A 22,208-nucleotide genomic window follows, 5' to 3' on the forward strand; every position below is an offset into this window, starting at 1 on the left:
CAGCCCCACCCCAACGCTGCTCTGTCGCACCCCGATGTTTTAGATCCCCCCCCCCCCCGTGCTCAGGGCACGGCCCCCAGCCCAGCACCCCGGGGTGTGGGTGCGTGTGTGTGGGGGGACACCAGGGGCCATCGCAGCCCTCCGGGACCCCCCGGTCAAGGGGCTCCCTGGGCACCAACCCTGACGCCCGAGGGGCCGGGAGCGCAGCCCCCCTGCCCCTTTCCCGGCCAAAAGAGGGGCGCAGCGTGGGCAGGGAAGGACCTGCTGGAAGCCCAGACTGGGGGGGGGGGGGTGTCCCCAAAAGGACCCCGTCCCTCCCCAGTCAAGGGGCTGCCCGCACGGGGCGTGGCGGAGGGGAATGGAGTGAAGGCTGCTGGACATGGAGGCAGGTGGATCCCTGACCCCAAAATTCCTGTTCCCCAGCACCTGCGCGAGGCGGGGGTGACTGGCTACGAGCTCCCACCGCCCCCCCCCCCCCCCCCGGCTCCAACCTCCATCGGAAAGGCGGCGAAACGCTTCCCCGCCGAGGCAGGGGGTCCGAGCAGCAGCGACCACCCCGCAGTGGCTGCGGGCAGGGAGCCCTCTGCCCACGCTGCCTCCGAGGTGAGGGAGCCGCCGCCTTTCACCCACCCGCGAATGAACCATTCAAGCGTAGTCCGATTTTTCCTTTTAATGCAAAAAAATAGCCAAACACATCTTCCTTCCCCCTCCCCAGGTGTGTTTCCTTTGCTGTTGTTTTGCTTAATATTTCCAGCCAAGCAGCTCCCCCCCCCCCCACACCCCCTCCCCAGCCCTCCCAAACCTCCGCAGCTCTAACAAGCGCCCGGCGCTTCCCCCCCCCCTCCCCTTCCACCTTCCCCCCCGCAGCGGAGCCCGAAGGGACCCCGGCCACCGAAACAACAAAAAGAAAGAGGGGAAAACAGCGGGGCGCACGTTATTTCAGCAACGTGCCAGTTCTAATCCTGCCAAGAGGTTATAGGAAGAAAGAAGAAAAATACAAAAATAAAACCACCGAACAAGTAGCGACGAGCACGGAGCAGCCCCCAGCACACAGTGTAAACAGAAGCTGCCCCGATCCGGAGTCCAGCTCTCCCGGAAAGCAACAGCACAACATGCTTTGTACACCCCGAAAGGTCCCTGCGGCGTCGAGCAGCGAAGGGGGAGGTTGTGGTTTTAAGCTCGAGTTGATATTTTTTGCCTTTACGCAAAAGGTTGAAGCGATCTCGGAGTCTCCAAGCGGCGTTCGCAGCACCGAGCCCGGCCAGGCGGGGAAAGGGACGGGGGAAAAGTGCCACGGGAAGAGGTGGGATTGGGACACAGGGACCCCGAGACCGGCGAGAGTAGGTCCAGGGCTTTGCAGCTGGGAAATCTGCACAAGGGAAGGGAGAGCAAACAAATACAAAAAAAAATATAGATATAAAAACAACTTGTGTGGAGGAGGAGAATACGGGCAGTAAAGGCAGGGTTACTGTCGTCTTCCCCAAAGCAAGAATAATAATAATAATAATAATAATAATAATAATAATAATAAAAAAAAAAATCCCAGTTGAGGTGACAGCGAAGAGTCCGACAGAATTCCCTTCCCTGGGGGAAAATAAAACTACAAATGAGGTACCTTTTCCACCCCAAAGCCGTCATCCCTTCCCACAGTCACATCAACACTCCAGCCACCGGTTATTGTCTCTCTGAAATAAAATAATCGGGGCCAGGGCAGGCCCGGAGCAGAAGCACCATGCGCGCGGCTGGGCCACGGCGCGCTCTCGGCGCCGGGAGCCCTCGTCCAGTTCCTCCCGGTTGGGTTGTTCAGCAGAGATCCAGTCTCTCCTTGACCCCGCGAACAGGCGGTATTGTTCAGTGCTCCACGGAGACGGAGCCTTTTCCAGGTCTCACGTGTTTCTCCAGCTTTTTTGTTTAAAAAAAAAAAAATTTATATATATATATATAATATACAGTACAATGAAAATATCCATGGAAACAAATGGGGTGGCTGGCAAAGATGCTTAACAAAAAAGCCCAAAATAAAATAAATTCCCAACTCTTCCCCAAACTGACGCTTGCCTTCCCCACTAGTCCTCCAAGACCACAATCTCCACGTTATGGACCTGGTGCTGATGGTCCTCCACATCTCCCACCACTTTCTCCTCAGTCCTCAGCTCCGTCTCCAGGATCACAGCTTTGCCCTCCGACTCGTCCGTGTCCGCCTCGGGATCCGGCGCCGGGTCGATCTCTATGATGGTCTGCCCGTCGTCCGAGGTGCCTTCCACGGCTTGGATGGTGGAAGTGAGGCCGGACTCCATGGCCACCAGTTCCACGGGGTTGACCACGGCCGCCACGTTCGCCAGGGCACCGCTGTCCTGCATGGCCGCCGAGCTCAGCAGCGCCAGGCTGGAGGATGGGTGGAGGGTGACCGTGTCGGAGGAGCTGGTCTTGGAGGAGGACACCACGGTGGCGTATCGGAAGAGCTGGGAGCCAGACGGCAAGGTATGAACAGTCACCGGGCTGGAGCCTTGGCTGATGGTTGCCACCGGGATGTTGCCCACGGAGAACTGTTGTCCGACGGGCGCGATAGCGATGGGCGAGATGACCGTGAACTGAGGCTGCTGGATGGGGGTGGAGGGGCTGAGGACGGTGGCGGAGGCTGGGCGCTGCAGGCGGGGTCTCTTGGGGGGCTTGGGAGCGCTGACGGGCATCAGCACCACGTTCTGGATGGTTTGGGACTTCGCCTTCTGGTCCTTGGCAAGTTTCTTCTGCTCTTCCAGCTGCCGCTCCAGGTCTGCAAAGAGAAGGGCTAAGCAGCGCCGTGGGCTAGGGCCAGCACGCTGCAGGGGCTCCTGGGGACTCAAGGGCTCCACAAACAGCCATTACATCCCGTATTTGCGACAGGAGGTCTCCTAACCACCCAGTCGAGCGTGATCTTCGCATTTCACTCAAGATCAAACTGCACGGAAGGAAAAGGCCAGATTCTCCTGCCACCCACATGGACCTGGTCAATGTTCTGCGCCCGCTCAGCCTGCTTCGGCCGGCTGTCAGCGCCCGGACGAGGAACAGGCAATGCTCTGTACCGGTTGGCTACCCCTACTGATGAGAAGACGGGCGCTTCGGCTCCCCAAGCTAGACCCCCCTACGAGGGAGAGCGGACAAGCCCCTCCAGGCAGTAGGAACTGCTTCCTGAGCTTGGCTGGGTCCCCTCCCCAGGAGCCAAGCACCTGTACTGGGGACAGGGAGCAGGACCGCCTGGGTCAACGAAACATCTCCCCCAACCCTCGTCTGTGCGAACACTGGAAGTCAGAAGTAGCACAGTAATCTCATTTATCCAGGGCAGTAGGGGACTAGGACGTGCCAGGTAAGAACAGGTCCTACAGGACACGGCGAGGAGGGAGACACATCCAGCAAGCGGCTCTGGGGAATTCAGGTCAGGTTATTGGCTTCAGCTCGGGGGAAGCCGCGCAAGACACCTGATAGCTCCGCGCCAAGACAAGCGGACAACTCAGCACTCCGTACACAGAGAAGCTTATTAGCTTGGGCACAGCTCAGATGACTACCGCACAGCCCTCAGCTAGCAAGCACCTACTTCCTAATGCCGACTGAGTCGGGCTCGCACCCCCAGCACCGCAGCAAAGGGCACAGACTTCGGGCTGTCGAATGCCCCAAGCGACTGCTCGCTGCGAGGCAAGGGAGAGGGGAAATTCCACTCACGCCCTAGGATGGAAAGGGACTGGGATGCATTTGTTTTGGGGCAGCGTGTATTGAACAATAACCCAAATACGGTTCATACGTTGGAGGAAAGTCGCATCAGCTCCCAAGAGCAGCAACGGGATGAGAAGCCTTACTAGGCGCTGACTGTACCTGCCAGGGTGTAAAGAAATTGTTCCTCTCCTTGCTCTGTCTGGTTTTTCCTGTTGTCCAGAACCTTCTTGACTGTGTCCATTAGGCCAAATGTGTGGGCGACGTTGTTCAAGACTGCAGCATCTGCAAGGAAAGTGCGTGGGGACGAGTGCCTAGTCCCACAGGTGGGACTCAGTCAGGTGCTCAAAAGACGCTCCTATTACACCAAAAATTTCCTGCTGCTTTTTGTAAAGCTCCCTCTGCTCTTTCACGAGGGCTGGCTGACAAGGGCAGACCCAGCTCCCTCATCCTCCTGACATCCAAGGACTAAACAATCCCATTCGCGTGATAAAGAAAATGAAACAGAGATGTGTCACCCAAGCAGCACAAAATTGCTGCAAATGAAAGCATGATTTGCAATCAGAGAGATACAAACGAGCTCTCCACCTACAAATCATCACCCCATGCTGCTGACAGTGTCATTAACATGCCAGCTCCACTGAAAGCTGTGCAAAATTTCTGTTATAATCCACTGACTTCAATCACTTACAGCTTCCAAAAGCTGCCACCTACCAGACACAAAGATCCGCCAGCCCAAAGCTAAATTAGAAAATAATTTAAAAAAATATCCTGGGTAAAATGAAGTTTGTGGCTACGTGGACGTTCTCTCAGCAAGAACATCAACAAGAGGTGCTCTCAAACCCTGTGCTCACAGGGGCATGTGCTGAACTGGATTAGGGAACTGATCCAAGTTAAAAATAACCCTAAAGAGGGGAGGGGAGTTATTTTTAACCCAGATCAGTTCCCTCATCTGCTTCAGCCCCAAAAACAGGTTTTCTGGCACAAGCGAAGACAGAACGAGAAGCGAGGGGGCAGGACCTGTTCAAGCCCGCACTGTCACGGAGAAAAGCGTTTGAGTAACTCTGGTCCAAGAAGAGAATCTGGGCAGGCCTTCACGAGGGCCGGGAGCCGAGGACAGTCGCCCGATGGTCTCAGGAAGCTGCCAGGGCCATTTTGCTCAGGGAAGGGGGTGGCGCGTTGTGTCCCTGTGCCCGGCAGTGGGGCAAGCGAATGGACTTCAGAGCTGGGCAGGCTGACACCACGCCCAGGCTCGGCTCCCACGGCCCAGCTAACGAGCGGGAACTCGCTCGCCGCCCTGGCTCAACAGCTTTAAATGGTGGGGATGGACCCTTGCCACTTTTTGGGGTTTTTTTTTTTTGCCTGCAGCTGCCCTTTTGAGCATCCTTCCCCACCGCAGAGCCAGAGGCTGTGCCTCACAACCTACCCGTCATCTGGAAGGGAGACTGACCCAACCTCTGCTGGACGCCTCGTAGGACTTCTTCTATCTCCTTCTGGATGTTGCACACGACCTCTTCCATCAGCCCCACATCAGCTATTCCTTTCCAGAACATCAGCGTGTCCTCTGGCGCAAGGAGAGGGGAAAAAGAAGTCAACGTGTACAAGCACTTGGCATTTTTCGCCACAAGGCTACCGTAAACCTTTCGGGCAAGAGTAACTTTGCAAGGCGACTTCTAATTTGGCCATTGGGGTGGAGGACGCGCAAAAAAAAACCCCAAACCCCAAAGAAGCAAAAATCAGTAACGTGTTTTCAAGCAGCACCATGACTTCCAAGGCCACATTTCACTGCCTCTGTTCATCTTCGCAAGATGCAGAGCTTAAAAATCTTTGAGGAAGTTCCGCCTAAGCTTCCGTACTGATCCGAAGAGGGAAGGCAAGGCACCGCCGCGAGAGAGACACAGCCAAGAGAGCTGACGGGGTACTAACAAGACACTGCTCACTGCCGGTTTCAGTCTAGCTCCAGGCTGGCAGACGTTTACGTCCTTCGGATGAACAAAATAAGCCCCTCACTGTAACTAGTAGCAACTGATCTGGGGGATCACCCATCAGCCACAAGGCCAGGGCTGAAGTCTCACTCTGCCTGCTGCGGTGAGGAGCGCCGTTCGGCAGGGCCCCGGCACGCCTGGGAAATGCTGGGATAGCCAAGGGGCTGGGGGACGGCTCTGTCATTGCCTAAACTCTCCTTATTTTCAGGATTTCAGTCTCCGGAACGTAACAGGTGAGGAGAAGGGGGGGGAAAACACCCAACAAGCAGCCTGAGCTTACCCGAGATCTCATCCGTGTCCTTTTTCATGCCTTCCTCAGTGGCCATGGTGACGGCAGCCGTCAGAGCCGAGTTCCACTCGATCCCCTCCTCCATGCTCTCCTCCGACAGCGCGATCTGGGTGATGCTCCCTGCCAGAGAGGCAACGTCAGCTCTCTCTGCGGCACCTGGAGTGCCAGCCCTGAATCCCTGCTTTGCTTTCCACCCCCCTCACCCCTCCCAGGCTCTTTTTCACTCTCGTGGTCAAGTTGTTCGTGCCTGGCTTCTTTCAACCAAATTAGCTACAAGCAAATGTTGCTGCTTCTCATTGGAACTGTGATTGTGAAAGGCTCTGGGGCTTTCTGGAGGGAAAACCACGTGCCCTCCAGAAAGCAAACTGGAGTCCTGGCATAAAAGGAGCGGGAAAGGCTCAGAATAAAGAAGGGAACAAATAAGCCGCAGCTCAGCCACCCTTCTCCCCTTCTTGCATCGTCAACAGGGAGCTCCGCGCCCTAGAGATGCCCTAATCCTTCAGGAAATGACAGGGTCAGGGTCCAAGCCGGTTTATAGAAGGGAAACGGATCTGACTCAATCCTAAGTTTCTGGATCAAATCTGGGACTAAGCCAACGTGCGGCCACCGTAAGGTTTTCCCATGTGGCCAGGGTGCTTTCCAGGAGATTCTCCTCAGCCTATGGACAACTCTGCCATCTCACCCACCCAGGGCCTCAGAGAAATGTAACCTGCCCGCCTGAACGATACGGTACGGTTGGGAGCAGTCTTCTCCCTTAACCTCAGCAAAGAGATCGCTTTCTGCTCCGAAGCACGGGATTCGCTGAGAACTTGCAGTTGGAATGACAATCAACGTGCAGCCATCATAGCCCGTTCGTGGATGTCCAGGTGATGCGGAGCAGGCTGCTCCGGAGGAGGTCAGCGTGCCTAGATTCATTCCTGAGCATCGGCACATCTCGTGCCTTTGTAATAGACCCTCAAATAAGGAGTGTGCTGGTTTTGGCTGGGGTAGAGTTAATTTTCTTCATAGTCACCTGTATGGGGCTGTGGTTTGGATTTGTGCTGGAAACAGTGCTGATAACACAGGGATGTTTTCGTTCCTGCTGAGCAGTGCTGACACAGAGTCAAGGCCTTTTCTGCCTCTCACCCCACCCCACCAGCGAGCAGGCTGGGGGTGCACAAGAATTTGGGAGGGGACACAGCCGGGACAGCTGACCCCAACTGACCCAAGGGACATTCCACACCACATGACGTCATGCTCAGCATATAAAGCTGGGGAAGAAGGAGGAAGGGGGGGACGTTTGGAGTGATGGCGTTTGTCTTCCCAAGTCACCGTTTCACGTGATGGAGCCCTGCTTTCCTGGGGATGGCTGAACACCTGCCTGCCGATGGGAAGCAGCGAAGGAATTCCTTGTTTTGGCTTTGCTTGCATGCACAGCTTTTGCTTTACCTATTAAACTGTCTTTATCTCAACCCACAAGTTTTCTCACTTTTACCCTTCCAATTCTCCCCCCATCCCACCGGGGGGGAGTGAGCGAGCGGCTGGGTGGGGTCTGGTTGCCGGCTGAGGTTAAACCACGACAAGGAAAGACATCAGGAAACGCTGTACGAGCTCTCTCGGGTGTTTGCTCACACGGTGACCCCAGAACAGGGATCCCTTCAAGGTGAGCCTCCCCTGGCTCCCACGGCTGCCTCTAGTCACTGCTTAATACCGGCTGCTTTCCAGCCCTCCCATTGCTGCAGAGCAGAGCTCCCCGACAGATGCTGCCGAGACCTCCCCGAGCGGACACGAGAAGCATTTTCCTTCCCAGAAACCAGAGCAGTCTCCTGAACAGCGGGACTGCCCTGCTGCACCGGGGGAGAAGGCACAAACTGTGTGTGGGTCAACCCGATTTGATTAGCCCGGGGAGGGAAAGGAGCGTCAGAGGGAAACTCCCGTGGCACGGCTAACTGTTTTCCTACCGTCAGCTGACGTAGGAGTCTGGACCACGCTCTGCTGCCCCGGCACCGGTGCTCTGGCGCTGCTGATCAGGAGATCAAACTTGGTGCTTCGACAGGTGTTGGTGCAAACTTTGTCGTGCTGGTAGAAGTCGATTTGCCCCGAGTCCATCATCTTCCTGTGCGGGGAGTGGGGAGAGAACCAGGCTCAGCTCAAATCTCAGCCTGGAGACAAAAGGGAGTATTCCACGTAGGAATGCTACGGCCACGGGAAGGACGGGAAAAGGGAGACCCAGCGCCACTCTGCACGCAGAACATCTCCTGCAGGGCTTTCAAATGGCAAATACGAGCCATCCCCCAGCTTCACGTACAGGGCTCCAGTCCTGTTCCACCCCCGCCAAGTACCAGGTCCCCCAGGCGAGGCCACTTCTGCACAGGATGAGGAATCCCGCCCCTCAGACCACGGGGCCAGGATCTCTGCCCCAGAGGTGCTGCAGGTTGCTGGCCAGGTAACGTGAGCCTCCAAGAGATCTCCCGGGGACTGCAAAGCAGACAAAACGCCTGCTCGGCATCCTGCAGCTGCAGTGACGAAGCCCTGAAGCTGGACACAGCGGTAGGCAAGTCAAATACCTCAGCATGATTCCTCCGAGGCGAATGGCTCTCTTCCAGTCCTTCAGGGTAGACTTCCCGGCCAGGTGAACAAAATGCTTCGGGCTGATCAGTTGGTCATTGAACTGACAACGAGATAAACAAAGGCTCAGCAGACAGGGTAACGTAACTTCGGAAGACTGTATTGGGACATCCAGCACAGCCAGTCCACAGCTCATCTAAGCCCCCGCTTCCACCCAGAAAGAGGAGCTGCTTCTCAAATTCCTACCAGCTTTGATCCCCTCGGCACACCAATGCTTACAGCTCCAGAATGGATATGTTTGCAGGGACGACCTGCCAGCCATCGGCATTCGAACCACACCGCTCTAGCCAAGAACAGCCTCGAAGGCTTTCGTACGAGGCACGAGCCAAATTAGCTCCTTCTGTGAACACGTACAGTCATCTTGGAGATCATTATGGGAGACTCCTATTACATCAAATAGCCAAGCAACATCTAGCTGACACGGGTATTCACTCGGGCATCTGTTCCGTCCTGCTCCAGTGACTAAGACGGTTCCTGTTGAGGGTCAGCAACAGAGCGCCCTCGCCGCAGCAGCACGCGGGGACTCAGCCTCAGCGCATCAGCTGTTACATTAGCACACCCTCAAGTGGAAAAAAGGTAACGGCAAGATTTCTCTTCTCGACGCAACCTGCTCACCGAGGAAGCGACAGGAGTGGAGTATCAGGACACCAAGGGAAAGAGACAAGGAAGAAAAGCTCTGGCAGATCTCAGTACGCATCCCCTGCTTGCCTTCAGCTCCAAGTCCCTCGTCAAGTGCCAAATACCACTCTGCTTTAAACGGTAATCAAGAGCAGCACCGAAATATAAGGCGGGTGATAGGCCTTCACTCCTTAACCCGCTCCTCCCCTTGCTTCTCCCCATGCCAGAAGCAATTTTAGCGCTAACAATCCAGCACGCTGCAAAGGCAAAGTCACTCGGCTCCAGGACAAGGCTCAGATGAAACACAAAAAGTAAGAAAGTCCTGTGGAGGTCAAGCACCAGACCTTGAGAGCAGAGAAGGAACCCGCTGCGAAAACTCCCTTACCTTTACACACTTGACATTAATTCCCGGACAGACGAACTTCTTCCAGAGCAGGATGGCTTTGCTCTCCCCGCAGGTGATGGGATAGGCGATCTCGATTTCCTCGTTCGTTTCGATGGTGCTGGGGTCTGAGGGAGGAAGGGGTGAAAATGAAACTTTCCGCCCAAGAGGCTCAAATCCCACGAGGCGGGAGCTGAAAGCTCACAGGCTGCGAGACCTACACTCAGGAAACCAAAAGAAGGGCCGATCCCAGCTCAGGATCAGTCCTCTTTCAGTCTTCTCCGATTACCAGCTCTAACAGCAGCTGGCATCTCCTTTTTAATACAGCAATGCTCAAAATGAAGCTCATCTACCAGGAGAACGCGAGATCAGAAATCCAACACATCTGTTAAGGGGGGGGTCAACGAGAACGATCTTTGTGGAAGCAAAACGCTTTAAAATTTGAAGCACAGATCTCTCTCAGATTTCTTGGAGCTCTGGTATCTCTTTAGCAGCGATATCAGATATTTACCGATAATACGTTCTCTTCACACGCAGAGTTTCTGCCAGTACTGCCAAAAGACCCACACCCGCACAGGGGGCAGAACACCGGGGCAAGATCTAGTGACCGCACCTAACGACAGGAGCCTTTTCCCACACACCCCTCAGGATGGCAGGGAGCACTCAGAGCCAACCTGCCCGGTTCTCCTGAACGCCCAACCCAAACCGTCAGGCTGTTCGTTCAGCAAAGAACCAGCAATCAAGAGTCCGATGCTTCCAGCCAGCGGCAGGCACAACCGCCCCTCCTCATAACCACCATTCCTGCCTGCTAGCATCTGCACACCAAGACTAGGGTGAAATCTCGGCTCCCCTGGACCCCGTGGGAGCCCTTACCATTCATTGCAGGAGAGCCAGGATCTCAGTTCCAGGACTTTGAGACCAAGCAGTAACAGCAGACTCTTATTCCAGAGTATGCCCAGACCCTGCACCCACATCCATGCCTGGGAAACAGCATCTGCAGGGGCAGAGCCAGAAGGAAGCCCCGCGAACCGGAGACACCAGCTCAGCGGCGACCAGCCCTGCAGAGGAGGGGATTCTGCCCACGCCGAGCGGGAACTCACCGATCCCTTCTTCTAGCTTGTGGATGGTGTGGGTTTCGACGGCCACTACGGCGGCGCTGGCCTCGGAGCCCTCTTGGTAAATCCTGTCGTGAAAGCGTCCGTTGATAAAGAAACTATATAAATCACGGACAATTAAGATTCACAGCACGGGGTTAAAAATTCAGTTCGTTTCTTTCTTGCCTGTCCTCGAGGGACGTGGATTTCGTTTGATACGGTTTCAATCACAGGCACTTTTTGGCACATACAACACACAATAGTAATCCCAAGGACTGAAGCACGCAGAGGCGTTCCCAGTCCTGCCATCGCACCCTCCACACTGCCAGCGCCACTGAAGCAGCTCTGCAGTGCGTTTCCCTCTGCCTTCTCCTCCGGTTTCTGATACAGGCAGTTACCCACGACAACGGGAAGCAGAGCTCAGTGCCCCAGGATTTCCCTTCCAGCCCCGTCTGACACTGCAGCACGGGTGGGATCACGCAGGGGAGAGTCACCGTCAGGCCTACAGCAGCCACCCTGCTCTGCGAATATTATCAAACCGGAGCCGGTATATTTACGTCCTGATCGATCCAGAGTTAAGATGAAGTGCCTGGTGACAGCCACTTCTCCGCAGCAGCTGCCATGGGTACCACAAAATTCCCTCCAACATCCCAGCTTCATTGTATTTTAGAGGAGAATTATTTTAGGGGAAAGCTGGCACAGAGGCATATGCGGATCTGGCCACACGGGCACAGACCGCCGCCACGTACCGCAGCTGCAGCGTGGCAAAAACCCACCCTGGGGCCGGAGAGGGAAGAGGGAGACCGGGAGGATGCGTGGCTGGGGCAGCACCGCGACCACCTCGCCGCTTCCCCACTGCCACGGCCATCGCCGGGCTGCCGCGATCCACAGAGACAGCGTCGCGCGGACACGTCTCCGCAGGACAATTCGAGTCCTCGGAGGCCCCGTTGACAGCGACACACACAAAAGCTTTTTTTTTTTTTTTTTTTGGCGTTGTATTTTTCTCTCTACCGTGCGTGGCACAAAACCGACGCAGACCCGGAAAACGCAGCGACGCTCGGTCCCCGCACCACGAAAACCTACGGGGACGCCCCCCAACCCACCCCGCACCTCCCGCACCCACCGGTACCGTCCGACTCACCCTTGCTGCACCGGCTGGAGCTGCAAGATCACTTGGGTTTTGGTATCCTCCGGGTTCTCCCCTTCGTTTCCGTCACTTGGTACAACCACCACATCACCCACAGGGACGCTCACTTCGGCATTCGCCATCTCTCACATGAAGCCCGGCGGTGGCGGGGTGCCGCGGTGCTGCAGAGGGCAAAGCAGAGGCAGGTCTGTACGGCGGCAGCACCGCCGCCTGTGCAGGGAGAGGGGCAGGCGGCGGCGTGTAAGCATGATCGCCCAGTCCCGCCGCAGCAAAGGCCGGGCTAGCGGGGCCGGCGGGGCCGGCAGAGCAGAGCTCCGGCTCCAAAGGGGGGACCAGGCATTTTAAATTCACCACCAGAGAGAGACGGCGAGTGCCTGTCAACACACACACGAGGATTTCTCCTCCCCTCCCGATCACGACAGCCGGGAACATCTCATCCGACGATACAAAACCGACAGAGGCAGATTCCCCCCCCCCCCACAAGTGCCATCCCGCTCATAACCTCCCCAGCCGGCAGCAGCCAGCGGCTTTCCCTGGCCCCGCAGGCCGGCGCCGGCCGAGCAAACCCGCAACGGCGGGTTTCGGCAAGGGCGCGAGAAGGTTTCCGAGACGGAGCTTCTCCCCGCCACGGCCGGCGGCGCTGCCGGCCGCCCTCGGGATGCTCCGATCCCTCGCTACCGGGGGGGGTCCGACCCTTCCAACCGCGCAGGGGCTGCGGAGGAGCCCCTTATTCCCGGCGGCAGAGGTGCGGTGACGGCGGAGATCCTCGCAGGGGGCTGGGGGGGGGGGGTCACTCAGCAGCGCTGCGCTCGCTCGGGCTGTTCCTGCCGCTACGCGGGGAGGCGTAAAGGTGGTTTTGTTACGAGTCCAAGCCCCGCGCGCCGGGCGCGGGTCGGGATCATCCCCCCCCCCGGGGTTCGAAAGCTTCTGGGAAAGCGCTTGTGCCAGGAGGGGACCTCCCGGCAGGCGACGGCGGGCTCGGCGGCCCGCGGCTGGGACGCAGCGGGAGAAGCCAGGAGAGCCACCGGCCCAGGGGACGCGCTCCCCGGCCGGCTCCAGCCCACGCACCACCCCCCCCCCCCCCCCCCCCCCGGGTCACCGCGCCTCCCTCCTCGGCCACGTCTTCACCCGCTCAGGGCTCGGGGCACCCCCCGGGCAGGCCGGACCCCCCCACCCCGGGACCCGCTGGGAGCCGGCAGCGCTCCGGGACCCCCCCGGGGGACGGCGGGGCCGCGGCTTCCTCGGGTTTCCGGCGTCGGGGGGGGGGCCGCCGGGAGGCGGAGAAACCCCGACGGCGACCGGCTCCGGTCCGCACCGGGCGGGGGGGGGGGGGGCCGAGCCCGGGCCTCGGGCGGGGGGCCGCAGACCAGGGCCCCGGACAGGGTGAGGGAGGGGCCCGGGGGGGGGCCCCCCCGGGGCCGCGGGGCAGCACGGGGGACGCTCCCCCCCGCCCCCCCCCGGGAGCCCCCCAGCCCCGGTGGGGGCGGCTGGCCCTCGCTAGGCCGAGGGGAGGCCCCGGCCCCCCCCCGGCGGGCAGAGGTCACCCCGGAGGGCGGGGGTCGCCGAGGCGAGGGGTCAGAGGTCAGCTCCCCCCCCCCAAGGCCGCAGCCACCTCCCCCCCCCGCCCCCGGGGTCAGGGGTCAAGGGCGGGGGGAGGCGCGGGGCCCCCCCCGCGGCGCGCGGCGGCGGCGGGGCGGGGCTGCCCGGGGGAGGGGTGTGGCCTCCTCTCCCCCCCCCCCCCCCCCCCCGCGGGCGGACGCAGCGGCGCGGGCCCCCCCCCCCCCGCGGCGCGCGACGTCCGCTCTCGCGGCGGCGGCACGTACGGCGGCGCGCGCTGGGGCGCCCCCTCCCCTCCCCGGCGGGCCGGGCCGGCCCCCCTCCGCCCCGCCCCGCCGCGCCGCGCCGCCGCCTGGCCCCTCCCGGCTGCCGTAGCGCGGCGCCGGCCGGCCCTTACCGTCGCCGAGCGGCCGAGTCCGGGGGCTGAGAGAAGGGGGGGGGGGGAGGGGGAACGGGCCGGGCAGGAGGGAGCGTGCGCGGTAGCCGCCGCGGCCTCGGTCGCCAGCACTTCCGGCCGCCGCCTGCCTTAAAGGGGCCGACGGCGGCGCGACGGCGGCGGCGGCGGCGCCGCGCTGCCCCCTGGCGGCGGCCGGCGGCACCGCCCCGCGGCTTCCCCGCGCAGGCCGGGACACGACTGACGGCGTGGGGGCCGCGGGGGGGGGGGGCGGGTCCGGCCCCCTGCCAGGACGGCCCGGCCCGGGGCGGCGGCGGCGGCGGGATGGGGGGGAGTGGAAAGCGGTACCGGGCATCCCCAGCCCCGCCCGCAGGCTCCGTACCCCCACGGCGGGTCCGTCCCCAGCCCCCACGGTCCCCGGCTGGCATCTGGGACCGGCCCCCGGTCCTCCGCCTCGCGGCTCCGCGTCCCCCCGCCCCGAGCGAGGCCCCCCCCCCCCCCCCGGGGTGCCCGGGACCCCGCCGCCGGCCCGGCCGAGCCCCCCCGCTCCCCGCTCCCCCCGCCGGGGCGGTGCCGGCTGACTGACAGCGAGGCGACCCAATGGCGGCGCGGGGCCGGGAGGCGGCAGCCAATGGCGCGCGGCGGGGCGGGCGGGGGCGGGCACAGGGCGGCGGGCGCGGCGGGGCCGCGGCGGGGCCGGCGGCGGCGGCGGCGGGAGGATGCGGGCGGGCGGCGGGGTGGCGCGGGGGCGCTGGCGCTGGCGCTGCTCCGCCGCTACCTCCTGCTGGGCCCGCTGGGGCTGCGCCCGGCCGGCGGACAGGACGGTGAGTGCGGATTGCGGGGCACCGGCGGCGGGGGATCCCGCACCGGGACACGGCACCGGGAGCCCCGCTCCCACCGGCACCCACCCCCGGGGCTCCCCTTCCCTCGCCGGGAATGGGACGTGCGCCGCGCCCGGGACCGGGACCGGGGTCCGGGACGGGGACAGGGATCGGACTGGCTCCCCTCCGCCCCGGTACCGACCCGGGACGGGCTCCTCACTCTGTCCGGACCGGGATCGGACCAGGGTGGGCTCCTCGGTACCGATCCCGGACGGGTCCCCACTGTTCCCAGACCGGGATCACATCGGGACAGGGTCCCCGCGGTCCGCCTGCCCCGGTACCGATCGGGACGGGGTCCCGCGGTCCGCCTGCCCCGGTACCGGACGGGAGGAGCTCCCCGCCGCCTCCGCCACCCCCGCATCACCCCGGTCCCGCACCCGCCTGGTCTCCCGCAGCTCCCGCTCCCTCTGTCCCACCCTGCTCCTGGTGCCAGGGTGCCGCCTGCCCCGGAGGCCCCGGGGATCCCGGGGTCGGCTCCGTCCCACCCGCAGGGCTTTCCCCGGGAACCCCTAATCCCCAGGGGCCCGACTCTGCTCCGGTGTAAGAGGATCGCCGGAGCTTACGGTGAACAGCCGGGAGGGCCGGGCAGCGGGCTCCATCCCGGGGATGCTGCGGACCCCGGCAGCGTCGCTCCGGGAGGATTTGCACCCGCCGGGGTCCGGGAAGGCCCCGAGGGGACGTTCAGCCAAACCTCATCCCAAAGACACGATTTTCCCCGGCGCCACTCGTCCCCAACTCATCCGAGAGCGAGGAGACGAGGACGGGACATCCAAAGCATCGTCCCCAGCGAGGGGAAACTGAGGCACGGGCCAGGATGGGATCACGGGGGGGGGGCAGAACCCCGCTGCGTTCCCCGCGTGTGATTTGGGAGACATCCCACAGCGGGTTTCCAGGGGATCCCAAACCCCGTTGGTGGACGCGGGGGAGCTCTCCCGGGGCTGGCAGCGGGCCGGAGGCCGGAGCGTGCTGGGCTTTTCCCGGAGCATCGCCCTGTTGTGTCTTTCCTGCATCCTGTGAGAAAACAAATCCCTGGCAGGGAGGGCTCCGACGGGGGCCTGGCCGCAGCTTCGGCCTCACCAGCGGAAATCCAGTTTTCCCATTTTTTGGCAATTGATTTTTTTTGGGGGGGGGTGGTCCCATGGCCAGGGGGCAAGTCCCAGCCCCCTCCGTGGCTCTGCCTTCGCTGTTCCCGGCCCCTCGGTAGCATCTTCGGAGCCGGATCGCCGGATGCGCGTGCTGCTCTCAGCTTATCTCTGGCATGCCCGCCCGGCATGCGCCGGCCACTCTGGGGATGCTTTTATCAAGGGTTTCCTTCCCTGGGATGGGTGTTTCCCGGGATGGGGCCCCCCAGCCCCTCCGCACCCACCGGTGTGGGCTTGGAGCCGGGGGGGGGGGGGGGGGGGGGGTGTCCATCCGAGACCCCCAGCTCGCACGCACGTGTCAGGCTGTCCTGGCCAGAGGGGGTTTTCGTGCAGATCCCGACGGCTCCGACCTTCCTCGCCGGATACTCCCCCAAATACCCCGAATTTCTCTCCCCCTGGCACAGCAGCCCTCTGGGAGCCGCTTTCCCGGCAGCCCCGGGATCCCCCGTGCCGTTACCCCCATCCAGCCCTGCCCCCATTCCCCCCCCCCCCCCAGCCCCGGAGGGCCTGATCCTTCCCAGCTTTGCCATAACAGGTGCCATTGGCCCAGCCAAGGGGGAAAATCCGGGATTTCGCCCAGTCCCGCATCCCTGCCGGGGGGGGGGTTCACAGGAGAAACACGCCCCCCCCCCCCCGGGTTTGGCCGCCAGGCCCTTCCCGCAGGCTGGGCAGGAGTGGGCTCTGTGGGGGGGCTGGCATCTTCCGCCTCCGGCCTCCCCCCCCGCCCCCCCCCCCTTTTTTTTTTATCCCTGCAGGATTTTCCCCCCGCCGGTGCTTTGTGCCGTCTCCCGGCGACGGCGAGGGGAGCCAAGGCAGGGGCGAAGCCGTGCCCGCCATCGCTTTTCTTTCTGGCTGCGCCGGGATGATGCTTGGCAGGAGCAGCAGCTTTTTGGGGACGCTGGGGGGGGGGGTTTGTGTGTGTGTGAACGATGGACCCCCACGGCCCCCCCAGCCCCTGCAGAGGGGCTGAGCGGTGCTTCCCCCCCTCCCTGCCCTTCCCTACGCCCCAATCCTGCCCCCGGCTCCGCCAAAAATCCCGGCTGGTCCCCGACACCGGGCGCTTTCAACTCAAGTTTCCAGGATATTCCCTCGTGCCCGGGGGCGGCGAGCCCGGAGAAAAGCCCTTTTGTGGCGGGTGCTGGCATCGCCCCCGGGAGGAGGCGATGGGGATGCAGCTGCCCAAGGTCATCCTCAAGGTCAAGGCTGCAGCCGGGGGTTCCCGGGGGCTGCTCGGTGCTGTACAGCCCCCGGGGGGGGGAGGGGGGAGAGGGTATTTCCTCCTTGCATCCTTTTGTATCCCCCGAAATTGGGGTCCTCCTGGCCTGGGGGATGGCGAGGAGCTGGAGGTGCAGGTCTGCGCTGGGCGGCTGTGGGGGAAACTGAGGCAGCTTCATCCCTGGATCCCCCCGGGGACCGTCCCCGGGTGTGGGGGGGAGCAGCCAGAAAAGCCACAAAAAATGGTGTTTCCGACAAGGAAAACATTTGAAGGGGCTGCAGGCGCCCGTGGGGTGTCCCCGGGGCCGTGCCAAGTGGGGAAACTGAGGCAGGGAGCAACCCGGCTGAGCCCCCCGCTCCGGTCTCTCCGCAGGGGACGGCTGCGGCCACACGCTGCTGACACCCCACAGCGGCACCCTCAGCTCCAAGAACTACCCGGGGACCTACCCCAACCACACCGCCTGCCGCTGGCGGCTGCGCGCCCCCCCGGGCACCTCCCTCCTCCTGGCCTTCGGGGACGTGGACCTGGAGCCCTCCGAGCGCTGCGCCCGCAGCTCCCTGCTGCTCGCCGACCCCCAGGCCGGCACCGCCTACGGTAAGGGGCGGGGGGGGGGGGGGGAGGATCCCGGGGGAAACTGAGGCAGCACCCGCCGAGGGGCTGCGGATGGGGTGGGGGGGGGGTGCGTGATATCACATTATGTGAAGTCCTGGATAAGGAGAACGGCGGGAAAATCCGGCTTTTTAGCCGAGTTCATTGTGGGGAGGGGGGGGGTATCCGAGGAGGGGGGTACCCAAGGAGGGGGATATCTGAGGAGGGGGCTGTTGCCAAGCCGGGGGGGGGGGGGGGGGCACCCAGTTGGGACCAGATGCAGCCGCCGATTAATTAATTCTGTCCGCCCAACCGCTTCCAGGATTTTCCCGGAGAGATTTAATGGTCTTGAGGGATTTGACAGCACCGGGAGCGCGGCGGGTGCTGGGGGGAAGACGTCTTGGGCTGGGGGGGGGAGCAGGGGGGAGGAAGCGTCACCGCTGGGGTGTCGATGGGGTGGGATGGAGGAGCAGCCCTGAGGCCCGGTGAGGGGCAGGGGCTGGGCAGGGGACGCTGTGGGAAACGCGGGTTGGAAAGGAGCCAGTTTAAATCCGCTCCCGGGACCGGGATCTTTCCCTGTTCTCCAGGGCCTTCACCCTTTCCGGGCTGGTACCCAGAGGGGTGACAGCACGTGAGGTTCCCGGTCCCCATCCCCTCTGCTGTGGCCTCGGGGACACGTTTGTCCCCATCTCCCGGGACCCCAAAGCCGAGAGACCTCCTGGCCCAGGCTGAGGGGTCCCGGAGCGACGTGGGAAACGGGGGACCCTCAGATGATGCTCCCGGGGGGCTGGGGGAGGTGGCCGGGCACCCGCAGCCCCTTTGGGTGCCTTCGGCAGGGCCGTGCGTGCCGGCAGGCGGGGGGTGACGCGGGGCCGGGCCGGGGTCCCACTCCCTCGCCCGCGGCTGACGCCGGTCCTTGAGAAGTCCCAGATGTTTTTCGGGAAGCGGCCGGAGCAGGCGGAGGCTGTGGGCTCCCTCCCGCTGACTCAGACCCGGTGTCTGGCGCCCGGCCTGATCCTGCCTGGGGACGTGCCGGGGTCCCCGCAGGGGTGGCAGCCTCCAGCTCGCGGCTCGGCCGACGGGTCCCCCCAGCACCCAGGGGGTCTCCAGAGCTGCCGGCCGGTGGGCACCATACCAGGCACGGCAGCACCGTGGCAGCATCTGCTCAGGGCAGCGCTGGCAGCGGGTGGGAAATCTGTGCATGTGTGTCATCTGCATCTCATAGGCATGTCATTTGCGTCTCACGCGGAGCCCCCATTCCATCACGTCCGTGACCCTGTGACATCCCTGCACACGCGCGTGTCCCACGTCCCCTGGGCTCGACCTCTCGGTTAAATACGACCAGCCAGGGCGAGGGTGCGGGTCGGGGTGGGGAAACCGAGGCACGGCACAACCCCGTGGGAGGGTTTTCACCTCCAGCACCATTGGGACACGGGGACACGGGGACACAGCTCCCTGTCCCCAGGGCAACGACGGCATTTGCTCAAAGCGTCTCTGGGCGCCCCGAGGCCCCGGTGATGGACACGACGCAGAGCAGAGAGGCACGCGGGGAGGGGGGGTGTGATGGCAGTCCAGGGATTGGGGCCACCTCTTGTCCCTGGTTGGGACCAGAGATGTCCCCAAGGAACCCGCCTGCCTGCTAAGCCGAAGTTTTAATCAGGGAGATGGAGACTGCAAATTAATTTGGATTAAACGGGGCGGGGGGGATTTAGGAGGCCGCTTCGGCGGCGCCTGTGACAGGGGAGACGGGGAGGGGACGGGGATGCAGCCCCCATTTTGGGGTCCCGCGGGGCCACGCCATGCGTGCCAGCCCCGGCAGCGGGGACGCGGTGGCAGGCACCCGATAAGGGCTGGCGGCCGCTCGCGCCCGCCATGGTGGAATGAAGAGGCCCTGGGGGGAAGCGTTTCTGGGAAGTGGTGGGGGGTCCCTGCCCCACCGGGAGCCCATCTGTCCCTGCTCGGGAAGGTGGGGACATCTCGGGGTGCCCCCCGGGAGCCTGGTCCAGCTCCGACCCCTGTGCCTGGGGGCTGCGTCCCCCCCCGGTGCTGCTTGTGGCTGCGGGGGGGAGGGGTGGGGGACAGTGGGGACAGGGTGAGCTGCGGGGGGCTGTGCCCCAGGTCCCCCCCCCCATAGCATGGATGTAACCGCTCTGGGGCTGGGGGCCACCCTGGGCGTGGGACCACCCTCAGGATAGGACCACCCTGGCGTTGGGACCACCCTGGGCATGGGACCACCCTGGGGTTGGGACCACCCTGGCATGGGGCCACCCTGGCATGAGGTCAACCTGGGGTTGGGACTACCTTGGGGATGGGCCACCCTGGGGCTGGGACCACCCAAATGCCCAAATGCCCGAGCCCCCCTGGCCCTGGCGAGGGCTGAGCCGGGGGAGGTGAAGCCCTGGGGCCCGGGTGCCCGCGCCTGTCCCCGGGGAGCCCCAATCCTCTCCACGGCCCCGTCCCTGCCGGCAGGGCCCTACTGCAGGAAACGCCGGCCCCGCCGCCCCGCTCCTGGTGACAAACTCCAGCGCCGTGACCGTCCTGTTCAACAGCACCAGCCACCGCTCGGGACGAGGCCTCCTCCTGTCCTACGCCACCTCGCAGCACCCAGGTAGGGGGGAGCCTCCCCAGGGATGCAGAGACACACCCCCCCCCCCCTCCCCCCGGCTGTGTCTTGCCCACGGCGGGGGGCACGGCCAGGGGTGGAGGGAGCTCCTTGCTGACCCCAGGGTGGGCTCCCCATCGCCCCGAGCTCCCTGAAGACCCATCTTCTCCCTGGCTGGGGGCACAACACGGGAGACCCCTCAGGCCACCCAGCCAGCTGGGACCCCCCACAGCACCCTGGACCCCCAGGTCAGCTGGCACCCCAATACCAGGCAGAGCCGCAGGCATGGGGCAGATGGCTGCAGGGACCGAGGGGCCATCCCTCCCTGCCCCTCTGGGGCAGCGTGCCCTGGGGCAGAGGTGGGTGCCGTGGGGCGGGTGGGGGGTCCCTCACCCTGGGGTGTCCCTGCCTTGCAGACCTGGTCTCCTGCCTGGTTCGAGGCACCCACTACACCCAGGAGCACGTCAGGTAAGTGGCTGGGGGGGACTGAGCGGTCCCCGCTTTGGCGTCCCCCGCCCCGGCATCGCTGCCAGTCCCCGTCCCTCTCCCAGGTGCTCGGGCTGCGCTCGCCCCAGGGCTCTTGGGGTGCAACTGTGACGGGATGGGGAGCAAAGCGGGTGTGCAGAGGGGATTTGGATGGGAGCGAGCCTTGACCCCCTTCCCCCCTGCTGTGCGTTTCAGCGTGTACTGCCCCGCGGGCTGCAAGGACATCGATGGGGACATCTGGGGCAACCCCAGCCAGGGCTACCGGACGTAAGTGCAGAGCCCGGCTCGCCCTGCGGGGCACCCTGCTGCCGGGGGTCGGCACCCCTGGGGTGGCACCCATGGGTGCACCCGGCAGGGACGGTCCCCAGCACACGTGGCTACTGCTTGTCACCCCCCAACAGACCGCAGGGGATGGGTTTGGCCTTGGGGTGTCCCACGGGGTGCCTGACCACCACCACCCCAGCCCCCCCCCCCGGGGGGCCTGCTCTCACCCCTCCCCTGCTCCCTGCAGACCTCGGTGCTGTGCAAGGCGGCCGTGCATGCCGGGGTGATCGCGGACGAGCTGGGCGGGCAGGTCACCCTGTCCCGGGAGAAGGGCATCACACTCTACGAGTCGGCCTTCGCCAACGGGCTCCACTCCAAAAGGTGGGCGAGGGGGAGCTGGGGACCCTGGCTGCACCCCGCACCCAGCTGTGGGACCCATCCGCGCTGACACCGGGGACCTGCCACCCCTTGATTTCGGAGACCCCCAGGGTTTGTTCACCTGGGGAACCCCCCAGCTGATGCTCCCCCGCTTTCCTCTCCGCAGGGGATCCCTCTCCGAGAAGCGGCTCATATTCCACAAAGGTATTTTTTCCCATTTCTCCTGAAATTAAGCCATGATTTGGCTGCCAAACCCGGTGCCACCCCCCACCCCGTGCCCAGCCGGGGGTCCCGGGCTCCCAGCCTGCCGTCTCCCATTGCCAGCCTGCGGCGACGCGCTGGAGGTGGCCGCCTTCAACGCCTCGTCCTGGTGGCACGAGGTGGACGCGCTGGGGCAGGACCGAGCCTGGGCGGCCAAACGGGCGGCGCTCGGCGCCGCCGGCCACTCCTGGGCCGCCGAACCCGGCTCTGAGGGCGCCTGGCTGGAGCTGGACCTGGGCACCCGCAGGAACGTCACAGGTGAGCGTCGGCCATCGGGGGGGGGGACACACACGACGACACACAACAGCTGCCCTTGTCCCTTATGCCACCCTGACCACCGTCCAACCCATGGTGACGTGGGTGCCAGCCTCGCTGACCCCCCCCCCAAAAAACTGCCCAGAGCAGTTGCAAACCCCCCCCCCCCCCCCGCCCCGTAACTCCCAGGAGGCATTGGAGCTCCTTGTGCCACGGTTTTACTGGTGCAAACTGGGATGCAGACAGCACCAACCCCCCCCGTCCCCCCTCCGGCTGTCCCCCGTCCCCCTTTTGTCCCCTCTGTCCCTGCCCCCCCCCTACCCACCCCCCCCACCCGCAGCCGTTTCTGGGACGGAACAAGTTAATATTATGCTCTTG

General features: G+C 63.4%; 2 protein-coding genes across 6 annotated transcripts; one reads left to right on the forward strand and one right to left on the reverse strand.

Moving 5' to 3' along the window:
* Window positions 1-907: 907 nt before the first annotated feature.
* GMEB1 (glucocorticoid modulatory element binding protein 1) lies at window positions 908-13,788 on the reverse strand. Of its 5 annotated transcripts, none has more exons than XM_076357387.1 (10): window positions 13,761-13,788; window positions 11,801-11,967; window positions 10,666-10,748; window positions 9,569-9,693; window positions 8,505-8,608; window positions 7,899-8,053; window positions 5,950-6,078; window positions 5,111-5,248; window positions 3,847-3,969; window positions 908-2,773 (listed from the first exon to the last, which is right to left on the reverse strand). In XM_076357387.1, exons 2-10 carry the CDS (start codon window positions 11,926-11,928, stop codon window positions 2,067-2,069), a joined length of 1,692 nt encoding a protein of 563 aa, XP_076213502.1. In that variant the 5' UTR covers window positions 11,929-11,967; window positions 13,761-13,788; the 3' UTR covers window positions 908-2,066. The 5 variants fall into 5 exon arrangements, with proteins under 5 accessions (XP_076213502.1, XP_076213503.1, XP_076213504.1 ...); XM_076357388.1 differs by lacking the exon at window positions 13,761-13,788 and adding an exon at window positions 12,500-12,562; XM_076357389.1 differs by lacking the exon at window positions 13,761-13,788 and adding an exon at window positions 12,158-12,248.
* Window positions 13,789-14,476: 688 nt separating this feature from the next.
* Window positions 14,477-21,833, forward strand: LOC143169778 (discoidin, CUB and LCCL domain-containing protein 1-like; the record flags this gene model as incomplete). The annotated part of the gene is given in 10 exon segments (XM_076357391.1): window positions 14,477-14,504; window positions 14,507-14,581; window positions 17,369-17,590; window positions 20,054-20,067; window positions 20,069-20,192; window positions 20,603-20,654; window positions 20,868-20,943; window positions 21,184-21,317; window positions 21,481-21,518; window positions 21,639-21,833. Coding segments are annotated over 10 exon segments (958 nt in total), but the record flags the coding sequence as incomplete, so codon positions are not given.
* Between the last annotated feature and the right edge of the window lie 375 nt (window positions 21,834-22,208).

This window comes from Aptenodytes patagonicus, chromosome 21, assembly GCF_965638725.1.
Source record: "Aptenodytes patagonicus chromosome 21, bAptPat1.pri.cur, whole genome shotgun sequence".
Classification (NCBI taxonomy): domain Eukaryota; kingdom Metazoa; phylum Chordata; class Aves; order Sphenisciformes; family Spheniscidae; genus Aptenodytes; species Aptenodytes patagonicus.

What these genes read in the sequence shown, in the direction of transcription:
- GMEB1 (XM_076357387.1), bottom strand. Translation starts at nt 11,928, where the DNA reads ATGGCGAATGCCGAAGTGAGCGTCCCTGTGGGTGATGTGGTGGTTGTA. An exon ending in CTCCAGCCGGTGCAGCAAGG is followed by an intron (nt 10,749 to 11,800) that starts GTGAGTCGGACG and finishes CTTTCACGACAG; the next exon opens with GATTTACCAAGAGGGCTCCG. An exon ending in GGACACGGATGAGATCTCGG is followed by an intron (nt 5,249 to 5,949) that starts GTAAGCTCAGGC and finishes TCCTTGCGCCAG; the next exon opens with AGGACACGCTGATGTTCTGG.